Source organism: Porites lutea, chromosome 2 (genome assembly GCF_958299795.1).
Source record: "Porites lutea chromosome 2, jaPorLute2.1, whole genome shotgun sequence".
Taxonomy (NCBI): Eukaryota; Metazoa; Cnidaria; class Anthozoa; order Scleractinia; family Poritidae; genus Porites; species Porites lutea.
This window is the reverse complement of record NC_133202.1, coordinates 31,844,358-31,859,148: the sequence shown is the minus strand read 5'-3', so window position 1 is coordinate 31,859,148 and position 14,791 is coordinate 31,844,358. Positions and strand designations below refer to the sequence as shown.

The following is a 14,791-nucleotide window of genomic DNA, read 5'->3' as shown; positions in this document are numbered from 1 at the left end:
ATGACTTTATTGAAAGAGTACATCCAGATTTTACAAAGACAACAACGGTTCAGTAAGCCTGCGCCACAGACGAAACTTAACACTGGTTAAGTCCGTCTGCAAAACAGCGCCGAAATACTTGTTCTGAGCGCCGCTCTATGCTTGGTCTGTTAAAAAACCCATTGTCAATTTGCCAATCAGTATGAAAAAAAATTCGAAACGCCCTTCCAGTAATTCGTTCAGTCAGTTGGGGGAGCAGACTAAAGATCTCGGCACTGCTTCGCAGATGTATAACCGAGTTTAAATTACGTCTGTCACGCAGGCTACGGTTCAGTTAAAAGGCAAGTCACCGCGCTTTTGTGAAGCAATGGAATACTTGACCATAAGGAAACCTTGAATAAAAAGTGGTTTCTTCTTCAGTTTTGGATTAAAACCCTTCCCATCTCTATAATATAATCCTCGCTCTCCTAGTTTTAAAACAATTCTGAAAAAAGAAAATACAAGATGACATTTTACCTTATTTACAATTATTTTTGACAGGCGTTCTTAAAGTTACAGTGACTGGTACAGGGCAATTTTCTGCTGACAAAACCAGTGCTACGCTTCGGCTTAATTTTCAACCCATCAATCCAGGACAAAATCCTACAGGTGCACCATCGGTAACAGCACAGCCTTCCCAGGGACCTCCAGCCTCTAAACCATCAGGAGGTATCTAGTCTTAACCCTCGGACGTACACGCAAATTCAAACCCCACCACGGTATAAGGGGTGGGGGATGGAACCCCTCCTCAGAGTTTTTGATATGTTGGAGTATTTCGAAACGATTTTACCTTTCGTGGAAAGCATTTTATCTTCTTAACAATATGAGGTATATTTTAATGGGTGATGGCGCTGCTGGAGGCCTGTGATGTCACCAACAATGGTCGCCATCTTGGCCGCCATCTTTCATTTTACCAAAATGGTGATTGTTGTGCTTTACATTAAAAACAACGCATAAATAAGCACTTTGCATTATTTTAGGCACAAGATTTGCCTTTATTGTTAAAAGAAATTGAAAATTCATGTATTTTCACCCAAAAATGGCTTGACAGCCTGCTACTAATGACGTCATATCTTGTATCCATAGCAACTGACCATCACTAAACTTGTCTCAAAATGTGGCGAGGGATGAACGAACATCTACTGAAAACATGAGGTGCTAACGGTTTATCCTCTCGAAAAAAAACTCAGAGAAACCTTATGGGGGTGGCAGCATCAACCACCCCCCACCAGCCCCCCCCCCCCCTCCTCTTGTATCCTTGTACGTCCGAGTATTAATTGACATTCGTTCTAAATCAAATATTGAACCTAATTCAACAAAGTCGTATTTAATTTGAACGCATTTTTTATATTCCTGTAAACTTTGCTTTCAATTTACAACATTATGTTACTAGCTTTATTATATACATACTGAGAAATACTCACCAAAAGTTGTGTTGTAAATTTTGAAACGCAAATGAGTTCTAGCCAATCAGCGGAGTGAACTATGGTTTTCACAAGTGAAAAAAATGATACGTCCAATCAGAATCGCGAACGATGTTTTTTCACATGTGAGAAAAATGATACGTCCAATCAGAAGCCACAGAAGTGTGTGAGTTTCGCACGAAATTCCCGCCTTTTCTTGCAGCTTGCTGAGCGCCGCCTCGCACACATTCGAGGAGAAAAGTTTTTCTCAAAGAGTTTTTTCTCGTTAAAAAAGTGAAAAACATTTCAGAAATGGAGTGGAATAGTTTCGTTTGTTCCTTGTCGATAAAGAAAACTGTGAAGAGCCGGCGAAACAACAGCGGAAGGGGAAAAACAGAACAAAACGTAAGCTTATGTTGTGCTTTTTGTCGGAGCATCTTTGTCTTCCATTTATAAGCTGAAGCTTGTATTGAAACCGGCCATTTTACTTAAATTCACTCATTTTCAATTGTTCATTCAGAACAAACAGTTAAGATTACTTGTAGTTCTTGGATTACCTCATATCCTTACCGTCATTTATGTTTTTAAGAAACGTTTCTACTAAAAAGCTGATACTTCGTTTTCATTGTTATTTCGTGGTGTGTAGCGGCAAATTTAAGCATTTTGGAAAGATTTAAAATAAAAAGGCCACCAAAATGATGAATGTCTCAGTATGTATACAATAAACACAATACCACATGGAAAGTGCTTCGTACGGTATTTACACACTCGTTGTTTTTGTATCAAAACTCTCACTCGTTCGCTGCGCTCACTCGTTCGATTTCTGATACAAAAACAACTCGTGTGTAAATACCGTACGCCAGCACTTTCCATGAAGTATTCTCTATATATTCACCACACAGGTAAAAAAAAAAGTAAAAAAGAGATTTAAAAAACGAAAAAAATATAAGGTTACGAAAAATGTGTGGCAAGGGGATACGAAACCGGACCCTCAGAATCAGTCAGAAATAAGAGTTAGCGCCTCTATCCACTGGATCACCTAGATAAACGCTGACACCTCGAGTTTAAAAGAGGTATCTACTCCTTCTCTATTGTGATGGACAGTTTTCAAGGATAACTTTCTCGTTTTTTTTTTTTTTTTTAATTTCCCTGTAGAATTAAATCTTTAACTGATCGCAGCTAGACGTAAAGCTCACAATAAACCCATTAATACTCTTTCAGGCTTGGTGCATGCCAGGGAACGTTTAAGAAATTTATGAACTATAGATCGCACGGGTACCGACTGAACCGTATGACCGTACGATTCTTCTGTACTCCGTACTCTTCCTGCTCGTCTTGTCTTTTCTTCGGTCGGGGAAAACAATAACACCTCATTGTTCATCGTTATTTCCATTGTTTTAGGTTAGGGTAGCGAACCGTTTGGCTTTTAGGGTTAGAAGAGCTGCTACATGATGACCTCTCACCCCGTAATGAAGAAAAATAAAATGGCCGCCAAATACATCCTTTTAGTTCTTAAAGTTCTCCTTTAAACATTTATTTCGGCAAACAAACAGTTAAGTTGAAAAATGATTTTACTAAAGTCTCAAGAGTAGGTGTCCTTTCTTTTCGATTTTAACTTGCAATATCGGTCAATTTACGCAACTCTTAAACTTCTGGCTTAGTTTTCGTTTGGTTTTGCTTTGAGAATGGAATAATAATTACTCAGAGACAATACGGTGTAAACAATTGTTGAGAAAAACAGCAAAAACTTGCCAGTTATGACAAAAAAGGTCATTTAAAAACAAACTTAAACATTCAAAACACTTTGATCGCGTGACTGTTGACGTCATGTCCCTCTTTTGGTCATGACAAAATTTATCAAGTAGAACATTACTTTCCCGCAAATTTTCTCTGCCGTGTGATAAACGGGTTAGCCTGCGAACAGCAGACGTATTTCCGGTCGTCGCTTCTCTCCCTCCCAAAAATAACCAGTCCGGAAGATTCCTAGATTTAGAGACAGTTGTGACGTCATGGAGCTATTGTTTTCGGGGAAAATGGCGGATAAGACCAGAGTTGACTGTTTCGAGGATCTCAGGCATATTTCGAAGACTTTTCATTAGGCACACAATTTTTTTAAAAGTCCTGCGTATCGGAAGCCGTATTGGAAGTGCATTGTGAAATATTCAGCACATTTTGTGGCTCATTTCTCCTTTTAAACAACACGATGAGGGCGACATTTTGGTCAGTTTTTAAGGTAGGTGAACAACTATCTATTATTTTTTCGATTCACAGATTTTCAACGAAGTTCTAGATATTTAGATATTTATACTAGTTTTATATTTAGATATTTATACTAGATATTTCTTTTATTATGTTGAATGTGGGGATGGTAGACAACTTTTTAATTCCGAGGTTCAAAACACGTGTTCCACTCCCGGGTTTCAGGCAGTCATGACAGGGTCCTGTTATCACTTTTTTTTCGCATTAAAACGGGTCTTTGCATTTTTCTTTTCAAGGTAAGCTTATTTACAGACTCATGTATATTCACTGTCCAACATCTCGATTCATGCTCACTTTGCCGAATTTGCGGGGATAAAATTAAAGATTATAAGCTAACTCCAAGGTAGATCCATACTAACCGCCTTGTTTCTGAAATTCACCAAATCTGAAAATATTTATTTACTGTTGGATTCTCCAAACGTTTATCCACGTTAAAAAAAAAAAAAGAAAAAAGGCAAATTTCAACTGTAAATGATGTACTTCGCTACTCATTAAACACTGATAATCTGGGTTGGATTTTAACCTTGCAGGTACGACAGCAAGCAAAGAAAGCGCCAGGTGCATGAAGTCCATTTGTGCTGGCAACACGAAGCAAGACAAATTATTAAATTTGAACAACTTTTTATTCTTGTTATTATGACTTGGTCTTTGATTCTTGTCCTGTAGAAGTTAATAGGTGGTACCATTCCTGCTTTGTATGATTTCAAGACATTTTCATACACTCTCTACGGCTATTTTTACACGGGACCAGTTTGCTTCTATCAAAAATCTTGTAAAACATGCCACTGAAGCCACGACCTCTGCAATCGGTCTGGAATATTCAAACACCCCAACGATTCCTGCAATGAGCAAAACTCTTATTCTCTTCATCAAATGTTTTCTTCGAAATAATGTGAAACCTAGACGAGTACTTTTTTTTTTCAGGCTTCTTCTTTCCAATTGCTTAAACTGGAAAATTTACTGCGATGATCATTCTTCACTTTCATCTACAACCGCGTTCAAGAAATGAATTATTTCATATACTTCACATCTAGACGAGCACTGTTAGCGTCTGTTAAAAGAAAAACGAAATAACAATGCTCTGTCCGCCTCAGTCCGCCATTGTGAAAAATTTTTGAGCACTTGGGCGATGTTTTGGTAAACAAAAGCGCGCCTTTTCATTGGTTGAACAGTGTCGCGTGACCAGCTTGCCCTGTCCCTAAATTTAGGGATATTCCGGACTGATAACGTCTGCGAACCCGAGAGGCAACACGATTTTCCGTGACGTAAAACCTTTTACTTTGTCGTTGGCCAATCAGATCAAAGGATAGAATACAGCTCTAGTGACTCCTCGCGACATCGAGCGCTGGCGAGTTAGTTCCTTGATTTTAAGAGCTTAACCGTGCTTGGCTAAAAAGGTTTTAAGTCACGGAAATTGTTTTGCCGCTCGGGTTCGCAGAAGTTACTTTTTGAAGGGAGAGAGGCGACGACCGGAAATATGTCTGCCGTTCGCAGGCTAATAAAAGATTGACTCTCTACAGCCCTCGGCCTAGTCTCCCGACTTTTTCGCTCATGTTCATTACACCTTTAAATTTTAAATGCCAGACGTCAACTGCTTATTTTAAATGCCCTAAACAACTTAAACCTCAAATATGCTATTTGTTTTGCCTCGTTGATGAAATCTTGTCACAGCAAAAAAAAAACCTTATTCGGAAATAGTCACGTGGCTGATGACGTCATTACCTTAGATATGACATGGTAAGATATTTTATAGCAAACGTTATCTTGTTGTGGTCCGACAGTTTTCTACGTATAAAATTGTCAAAGTTATAAAGTTTTTAAAAGTTGCCTCAAAGGATTCTGGGAGATTTTTTATGCTAATTATAATTTACTTTTATAATTATCACCATCATCACATGTCGCAGTAGGTAAAATGTAGCAATTCAACTAATTCAACGCGGGTCTAAAGGAGGATCCCGAAATTGTTTGTTTTGTTTTGTTTTTTTTTCGTTAAGAGTTCACTGAAGAAGAAAGAGCTGGTTTGGCAAAACATAATGATTATCGCCAAATACACGAGGCTCCACCAATGAAACTCAATAGAGAGATGTGTGACCAGGCTAAGGCCTACGCTGAGAGACTTGCTGCAAAGGGGACACTGCAGCATTCGCCTAAGAGTGAGAGAAGTGGACAAGGAGAGAACCTTTCCATGGGATGCTCCACCAGAGGTCCACAGTCCATGGAAACGGCTGTTACAAACTGGTGAGAGATAAGCCCTAAGAGCGATCAGCATCAAAATTCTCCTTGTGCTATTAATGTTTTATAAAACAGATCGGTGACGAGAATGAAGGAAATGATCACAATAGATGAATCTGGTTGATTCCTCCAACCTTCTATAGGAAACATATGTGGACAACAGAGGATGTAAATGCCTCATTGAATTCGACTTCACTGCCATCCAAGTCCCATTAGCTCCCTCGTCCTTCCTCCTTATCTTCCCTTTTGCCATCTTCCTATTTTACATGAGGATCGCAATGGGGTTAACCGTCTGCCGTCAAACGGCCTGAAATTTTAAACTTCAGCCGTAGAAAAAGGTGATTTTGTACAGTCAACCGTCAAAAATGTAGAGTAATATTAACCGTCAAAAAAGTTTCGAGGTCAGTTTCAAATCTCACCATTTCAGCTGATCTTCACGGCGTTCTGGCTCCTGAAGAATTTCTAAACTTGAAAAACAAATTCCTATGTTCTCAAACATTAACAGATGTTAAAACTTGTGATTATATTTCGAAATTTTATGAGTAAAAGGCCATAACTCTCTTAAAAGGTCTACTATTCAACCGTCAAAATTGGAAAAAATAACTGTCAAAGCTACTGCCCCATTGAGACCCTCTTTTCTGGCCTGCGTGGTAATTTCCGATACCCGGGTATTGAGCACTGACTGGTAGATCAGCCAGGGCAATATGTCTGGACATTGAAAAGTTCCAGGAAGTGACCAACTTTTTCTCCTTGAGAAAAATATAAAAATTCAGGAAATTCGGTTAGGCATAAATTCCCTTAATTTTTCTGACTGACATTACATCACAAACTTACTTGTCGATGAGCCTGTCTACGGTGGAACTAAGCAAAGCCCTGCACCTTGCTGTCTCTGTCATATTTATGTTTCTCTTAATTTTTATTTTTATTTAAACATACATATTTAAACGCGTTTTAGGTACAACGAGGTCTGTGATCCTGGCTATAATTTCGCTAGCGGTGGATTTTCATCTGGCACAGGTCACTTCACCCAAGTGGTTTGGAAAGGAAGTACTGAGCTTGGCATTGGGAGAGCTGAATCTACCAAAGGATCAATGAAATGTGCCTATATTGTGGGCAGATACAAACCAGCAGGAAACATGATGGGTGACTTTCCAGAAAACGTAAAAAAGGGAAGTTTCGACAAAAGTCATTGTAATTCTAATTTTGATTCACCCTGGGCAAAATTCGTCCATCAGAATAAGGAAGTTCCTTTTAACAGAAATCGTGTTACTAAGGTCGATGTTCCAGAATATAGTGATAATGTGACATTGAGCTTCTGAAGAAGAAAACTTTTCATATCCTTCTAGTAGTGTAACTCATAGTTGGAGATTGATATTATGGTCTTAATTAAAAGCTCCTGTTCCTTAATAAAGGCGTCGTCAGTCTTAAAGGGTCGGTAGGCACATATTTTTTGCTATGGGCCAAATAAATTCCAAAAAATCATCATCATCATTTAACAGCGTCATCAACGTTATGGTCATGCATTATAATCATCACCCTCATTCTCGAATCAAAAATACACGGAGGATCTTTTAATATACATGATAATGCTTTTTGTTTGATGAGGGTGACTTGACTTGGCTTGACTGGACTTGACTTTTGACTGTATCTATAGGGTTGGAAGGGTATTTAAAGCTGGAAAGGCACCCCGGGTGATTCACTTTACTTTCATTACTCGCCTTACTGCTGAAAAACTCAGTGAAGGATAATAAAATCAGTATCCATAAAAATGAAGGTTCAGATATTACCATTACAATCTCCTCACTCGAAGCAACAACCGCTATACATATTTCATTTCTAACTTTGGCTGCTATAAGGAATGCCAGCAAAGCAACCCCAAGCTTGATGAAAGAGATTTGCAAAAACTTTTCTGTGTGCTCAATTCAAGAACAGGGGTAACACTTTCCACAATAATTCTGCTTGTTTTCTTCAAGCTCACCTTTTCAATTGCCAGAGACAGGTGTATAATCGTTATTATGGCCTTTTTCCAATTGAACACATATTCTAATGTATTGAAGACTAATATTCCTCTGTTCCTGAACTCAAACTTGGCCAACTTTTCCAACTCTGAAACTATACCGCGGACAATTATTCAATTGGGTTTTTCAAAAAGTGTTAACAAGATTCCCATATGGGCAAGTAAACATGAATGTCTTGCTCTAGATCTCGCATTTAAACACGAGGAGATTTACACATAGGTCAGAGGATTGCTTGTTTCTTGACCGGCCTAGTTCTGACTGTTGACAACTCCGTTGTAAAGTTTGCGATCGGTAGCCTAACAACTACACAACACAAATAAACAAATAAGCAATTTACCATAAATGTGTTCTATTAACATGCTGCAATACGATAAAACAATTTCGTCGAGTTTGAATGAATGTATCCAGTAGTTACCACTGACAGCAATGTCTCGCTCACTCGCCGTGTTCTCTGCACACGATTCTGCAGGTACCTCGGGGATTGAACCTACATGAACTAAAGATCAAATGAATAAATGAGCTTGTCGGAATAATAATAATAATAATAATAAACTTTATTTAAGTGCCGTGTAACTTTTAGCAAGGTGTTGCTAATTGGGGACACCCTATCATAAATAACAAAAAATAAAAAATATTCACCTAGATGTGTGTGAATTTAAAAATTATATATTTATAACAATTATATACATACTATAAGTTTTAGAAAGATAGAGTTATGTGTATATGAACATTAAAAATTGTAGAATTATAGTTTAAGAGTGATATGGAAAACAGCCAGTTGAACATTTTTCGAGCAAAAAACTTTTCAGGTCCATTTTCTTAATTGTCTTTTAAAATTGTTCAAGTCACATTGTGTTCGTACATTTCCCGGTAATTTACGCCATAAATTAAGGCCCTAGATATCTGATAGAATGTTTTTCATAGGTTACTGTATTATATCTCGGGATTTTCATTTACATCTGATTATATTAGCTCAATCGGAGCAAACACTTGTGAAAGGATAAAATAAAGTTTATAAGTAGAGGTGGAATATAATAGTCCGGGCGAGTGTAGTCCGGTATAAATGTAGAACTGTTGTTGACAGCAACTGACGTTTCGATAACCTGTGCAATTATCATCTTGAGTATCAAAGAAATAAATTTAAGTTTCTCCCTGACCAGCTACCGAATTTTCATCGATACTGCTGGAGACGGGAACCTTACACTTAGTTAACTGACGTCTCAACTTAACCCTTGGACGCTCACGCAAATTCATACCCTCACCGTGTGGTACAAGGGAGATTGATGAAACCCCACCCTTGAGTTTTTTATATGTTTCAGTGGAAAGCCTTCTATCTTCTCAACAAGATGAGGTATATATTTTATGGGTGGTGGTGCAACTGGAGGCATGTGACGTCATCGACAATGGTCGCCATTTTGGTTTTTGCCGAGAATTAGAAATCAGGTTAAAACCGCAAGAAGTGCTAATTTGTTGTACTTGACAAATAAAATAACACATAAATAAGCACTTTGCATCATTTTATCCACAATCTTTACTTTTATTGGTGAAAAAAGTTGAGAAAACATGCATGGCCATGGCTTGACCACCTGCTTCTTATGGTTTTCTGTGTGCTCAAGTCTCTCCTTGGAATTGCGAGACAATGGAGTAGAAAAAAATATGCAATTTTGACCCTAAAGCCTCGGAGTTGTGATAGAATTTTAATATATCGAACGTTGGCCATTACAGTATACAGATGTGGAGTTTAAGGCAAACTCTGAGCTTTAGGAACTTCTTCAATGAAGATCCGGGACACAGACTGCCAGCCCGTGGAGGCATCACCAGCGACTCCATGTTGACAATTACCAACCCAGAATCCCACGCGTACCCTTCCTTTGTGAATGTTGTTACAATGCCCCTCAATATGGCGAACGCGGTGAGGATCTTGAGTGTTGCCTTGCCACACGTACACAATACCGTCAATGGCTAAGGGAGCTGAACACTCTGCGCCGTTGAAAGTGAAATACCAGCGTTTGCAACAGGATGTACACTTGTAGACTCTAAAGGCACCGGTCCAGGAAACACGAAGAGCAGTATCAGAGAAGTTTTTATAGAAGACGCAGTCCTATACAATGACAATCAAGAAAACAACAAGTAAGGAAATGAAGCAACGACAGCAATAGGAATATACCTATTTCGGCCGAATGATTCTCTTATTGATATATTATTACAAATTATCTATAATATATAGATTTAGCCAGGGCTAAAAGCGAAACGCTGGTTAATAATACTTATAAAAGGAAAAAATAGATCGTCTAATGCTAAAAGGGGACGGCAATAAAAATGGTATCAAGATCAATAGATCTAATTAGCAAAAAAAGAAAAATTTGCACACGCGGCACACTTTTTCTAATTAGCAAAAACACAAATTTGCACCTGCAGCAGTTTTTTTTGTCTTTCTTTGCCGTTGTTTTGCACGACTACAAAGCCGTTTGTACGACTAAAACGTCAAGCGTCCTAGTTACTCATTATTTTTATGGAGGGGTTGTCGTATGTGCTTATCAAAGGTTTTGTTTCCTGTGTTCATGTTCGCTTTTATTTTTCACTGCCGCTCATTTTCACCTGAATGGTTTTCTTCCAACGAAATTCGTCTCCCTAGCACTTCCTCTGTTATCAACGTGATTGTAAACATAAAAAATAACGTCGAAAAAGACAGGACTTTGTTTGTTTGTTTGTTTTTTGTTTTGTTTTTTTTTTCTCTCTAAAAGTCCGGGCGGCCATGTGATTTTCTTCCGTTGCATTTCGGTTGCCATGCCTGTTGATTGAGTTATTTTCTCTTGGTGTGCCTCTGGTGCGTACGGACGGTCGGTCGCTCGGGCGCTGTACGGTCCTGTGATTACCAAATTTCCAAGATGGGTCGATTTACTTAGCTATGGGGCTCCGCACGCGCACGTAGAGCTTCGCTAAAACGAGCTATCATAGTAGTTAGACTACTGATAATGTGAAACCTCTCGGCCAAAGTTGACAATCCCCTTATGGGAATACATAACAACTTTTCTTTTGCGTAACACTAATGAACTTGGAGTGATTCGAACGAAATATTCGATTTGTTTGAAATTGTTGAACTGTGTTTTGGAATTTTGTTTGCTAAAAAAACTTTTTTGCTAATATCGTATGGAAGTTATCTATTACTAAACAATATAAAGAGAAAAATTTCAAGTTCTTGTCAATCTAATCTGCTTTATAAGTGCTGCAATTCCGCACCATTTTGCTTTTCGAAATGAGACCAAACACGAGATCCTAATGATACCAAAGTTCATTGTTCCAAAACAAAGATAAACGACCGCTATTCATGTATCGACTGTGTCGGATGAGAATGAAATGGTCTTAAGTTGCAAAAAGGTGGACGTCGTTGCCATAGCAAAGAAACTGCGAGAATTGGACACTGATATTCGCAATTCAAGAGATAAAACGAAGAGGTATTTTAATGTAGATGCAGTTTAACCTTACCTTTATCAGACCGTAATCCCTGTTATCATCCAAGTTTTTCCAAGCACACTCTCTCCAGTTCCTGATAGCCAGCATTCCACTTGATCCAGACTCCCCCTTAGGACCGGGGACACCTTGCTCCCCTCTAGCACCTTCTGCACCAGTAGGGCCAGGAGGTCCCTGGGGTCCAGTATTTCCTGGCATTCCTTGGTCACCTTTCGCCCCGTCACGGCCATCCCGTCCGTCACGGCCTGGTATCCCAGGTGTACCTGGTATGCCGGGTACTCCATTACAGGGGGATGTTGACTTCTTTAAAAAAGTGAAGCATGATACAGATATAGTATCTTTAAAAGTAGCAAGAGAAGAGAAAGGGTAGCCTTTCTTCTGACTTGAAGGAGAGCTTTGAGCTTCTTTAAGGTGACATCCTGGTTGTTTCTTGGGGGGGGGATGATGTTGATTTGGAAAATACATAAATTAGGGTACCAAAAATAAAGCAGCGTAGTCCGCCAATGGGCTCAGAGGCACCTTGCTGTGGTGTTGGACTGTCTGGTATTGGTCTGCTAATTATTCACTTCATATTTTACTCTTTAAAACTCCCAAATACAATTTCCTAAATTTTCCTAAATTTTTAACAATACGTCCCCCCCCCCCCCCCCCCCATAATTCCATTTATTAAAAACATTCGAAAGATCATCCAAATATTCTCAAAATATTAGTGAACTAAAGACTCCAACTTATAGAGTCTTTTTTGATGAACGAAACTCTTGGCAAGATATTTAAGAAAAAGGGCACAAACAAACGAAAAAAATGTTTTCCCTTTAAGTCCCGTTCAGCGCATGTTGAAACACAACGAATTAATAAGCAGAAATAAATAATCTAAAATGCACGAAAACCTGTTAAGTAGCACATTGTTATATATTGATTTGCATAGTTCAATATCATGGAGGAATCGGGATAAAAACTAATACACTCCATTTGACGATGATGATATGTCTCTTACTGAGCTTCTCATTCAAATTCACCAGACTGATTTCTTTACATTTCCTTAGAGAATGAGCTGAGGGATTTTGCTAAAAAAAAAACAAAGCAGTTTTCCCTTTGGTGATCATCTTAATAAATTCTCGTCACCTTTTTTTCTGGATGATTTATTGATATTTGGGGGAGAACATTTATGCTGAGAAAGATGTTTCATTTTTCAGGCGGTGACACAGACGGCTGAGAAGAAAAAAATCCGATTACTTCCAACGAGAGGGGGGGACTACTTTAGAAAATAAAGTATGACAGATATAATGTCGAGAAAATTGATGTTGGTCACTTTCGGGACTTATACTTAAGAATGTTCTTTGCAAGTGCTTTCTAATCACTTTTATTCTTTACTACTTTCTAAATTACTTTATCTTTATCACTTTGTACTTTACTAATTGATGGCAAAAGATATAAAAGATATAACCTTACCTGGTTTGTTGTGTCCAAGGCGTGGGTAATTAAGGTAACCAGCCCAAATATAACGATGAATATTTTGCAAGGTTGAGACATCATTTTACCTTTTGTAATTTAGCAGAGATAAAACGCAATTTGATCAGTTACTTTATCAGCTTATTTTATCGCGTTGTGAATGAAATGCTACCAATCTTAATTGAACCTCTCTATCTTGGTCCTTTCTGTATTGACCGACTCAAATTTTTCGGAAACATTCGCGACTATTTGCAACAAAAAAATGCTTATCGTTAAACGCTCTTTTATTTGTAGAGGTCCCTGTGATCGTCGCTTGGTTTTGGCTTTGCCAATGAAAGCATTCACAATAAACAGTTCTCTGGGGCGGGAGTGTAAATACTGATAACAAATTGAAGACAGTTTAATATTTACGTATTTCTTGTTTACATGCGTCGTAACGTTGTCAAAATCTTATAGATTTACGAGCCACTGAATAATAGGATAATTTAAACCTTGACAATGTGATAACGCAGATTTATACTGGGACCCCTCAGAATGACTAAAATAAAAATTAATAAAATCTTATGAAGGGTGCGCTGCTTTGATTGACCAATAGAAACGACAAGGTGTAACAAAGGTACATTCGGCAAAAATAAACAAACGCCTGCCGTAAAGACAAAACTGATTGAAAGCGACAAATGTAAAGATTTGAAAGGAGGCAGTCGGGGTTGTGGTGGGACTTAAAGGATGACCAATCAAACTGGGCTGGCTTACTGTCGAGTCTCCATTGCTATTTAAGGCTCCTGGTCAAACATAACGTATCTTTATTGTCGAAAGCTAAATGAAGAAGACAAATTTGACAAAGTAAATTCCTAACTGCGCAAAAACCAGGAAAACAGTTTGGTGACATCATGAAATGTCATGTGTTCATTTTTTGCTTGCTAAATTTGCGTTTTTGAGCCAAAAAACAAAAATCTAAATTGATGCGATTTTGCGGCTGTTGATTGCCGGCAATATACAGGGTATGTAATTAGTTCCACTATAGTTTGCCCTCTTCCATTTATTCTTGTAATTTGTCCGATATTTAAATCTTAAGAATAACAACTGTAATAAAAATGTCTTCTGCAGCGATAGGCACCACAAAAAATACTGAAACTGGGAAAATAAAAGTTTTCTTTATCGTAAGATGTGTTTTGGCCCAAGGCATTGTTAAATAGCCTCCTTCGATGTTTGAGAATTTTGTAAGCAGTTTGTTGCGTCTGCCGCCATAATACAGTGTCCCTGTGACTCTTCATCGTCAGCTGAAGGAATTTTTATAATCAAACTTCGAAATGAATTAATGGCACATTTGTACGAATATTTTCGCTTGTTTGGTTGAATTTAGTACTTTTAGAGAGTAAATTCTCCCACAAGTCGTTAGACACTTCAAAAGTTAAAAGGGATCAGCATTTGACCAATAAAATGATAAGATGTATGACCTTCTCAGTGGCTGTCATAATAGATTTAACTGACCAGCGAACGATCGAATATTACAGACGTCACACTTCTTCCCCTCCTTTCACTAGCCAGGTAAGATCATTAATTACAATAAAAACATTTTCGCGCGCTTATCGACAAAATTGCTTGTCCTAAATCGTCAATTTGAGTCACTAAATCACTACAATCAGTTGATTTTCTTTTTTTTTTTTTCTCAGTTCATTTACAACTACACTGCTACTGCTGGTATATTATAAATAGTGAGATTGTTGCATATCTTAAATTTACTCTGTTATCATCCAGGGTCTATTGTTCTTTCTTCTGGAGGTTTGAATATACGATTCACAATTTACTGATTGAAGCATTTTTAACATTCATTTTACGTTACCAAATTTTTCACGAGTATTCATTAGAGAAGTTTGGTTATATTAGCGAATGTATATGTGACTAGGTTTTAACATTCTATCAGATCAGTTGTTTGTTGTC

The 14,791-nt window shown here is 38.0% G+C and overlaps 2 protein-coding genes across 3 annotated transcripts; one reads left to right on the top strand and one right to left on the bottom strand.

Moving 5' to 3' along the window:
* On the top strand, positions 1-7,337 carry LOC140926053 (ectin-like). Its single transcript, XM_073375853.1, has 4 exons — positions 1-52; positions 520-687; positions 5,675-5,918; positions 6,868-7,337. The coding sequence occupies exons 1-4, from the start codon at positions 1-3 to the stop codon at positions 7,229-7,231; spliced, it is 828 nt and encodes a 275-aa protein (XP_073231954.1). The 3' UTR covers positions 7,232-7,337.
* Positions 7,338-9,569: 2,232 nt separating this feature from the next.
* Positions 9,570-13,110, bottom strand: LOC140926858 (collagen triple helix repeat-containing protein 1-like). 2 transcript variants are annotated; one of them, XM_073376537.1, is made up of 4 exons: positions 13,038-13,110; positions 12,851-12,939; positions 11,417-11,704; positions 9,570-10,031 (listed from the first exon to the last, which is right to left on the bottom strand). In XM_073376537.1, the coding sequence occupies exons 2-4, from the start codon at positions 12,932-12,934 to the stop codon at positions 9,672-9,674; spliced, it is 732 nt and encodes a 243-aa protein (XP_073232638.1). In that variant the 5' UTR covers positions 12,935-12,939; positions 13,038-13,110; the 3' UTR covers positions 9,570-9,671. The 2 variants fall into 2 exon arrangements, with proteins under 2 accessions (XP_073232638.1, XP_073232639.1); XM_073376538.1 differs by lacking the exon at positions 13,038-13,110 and having other exon boundaries at positions 12,851-12,991.
* Positions 13,111-14,791: the final 1,681 nt, after the last annotated feature.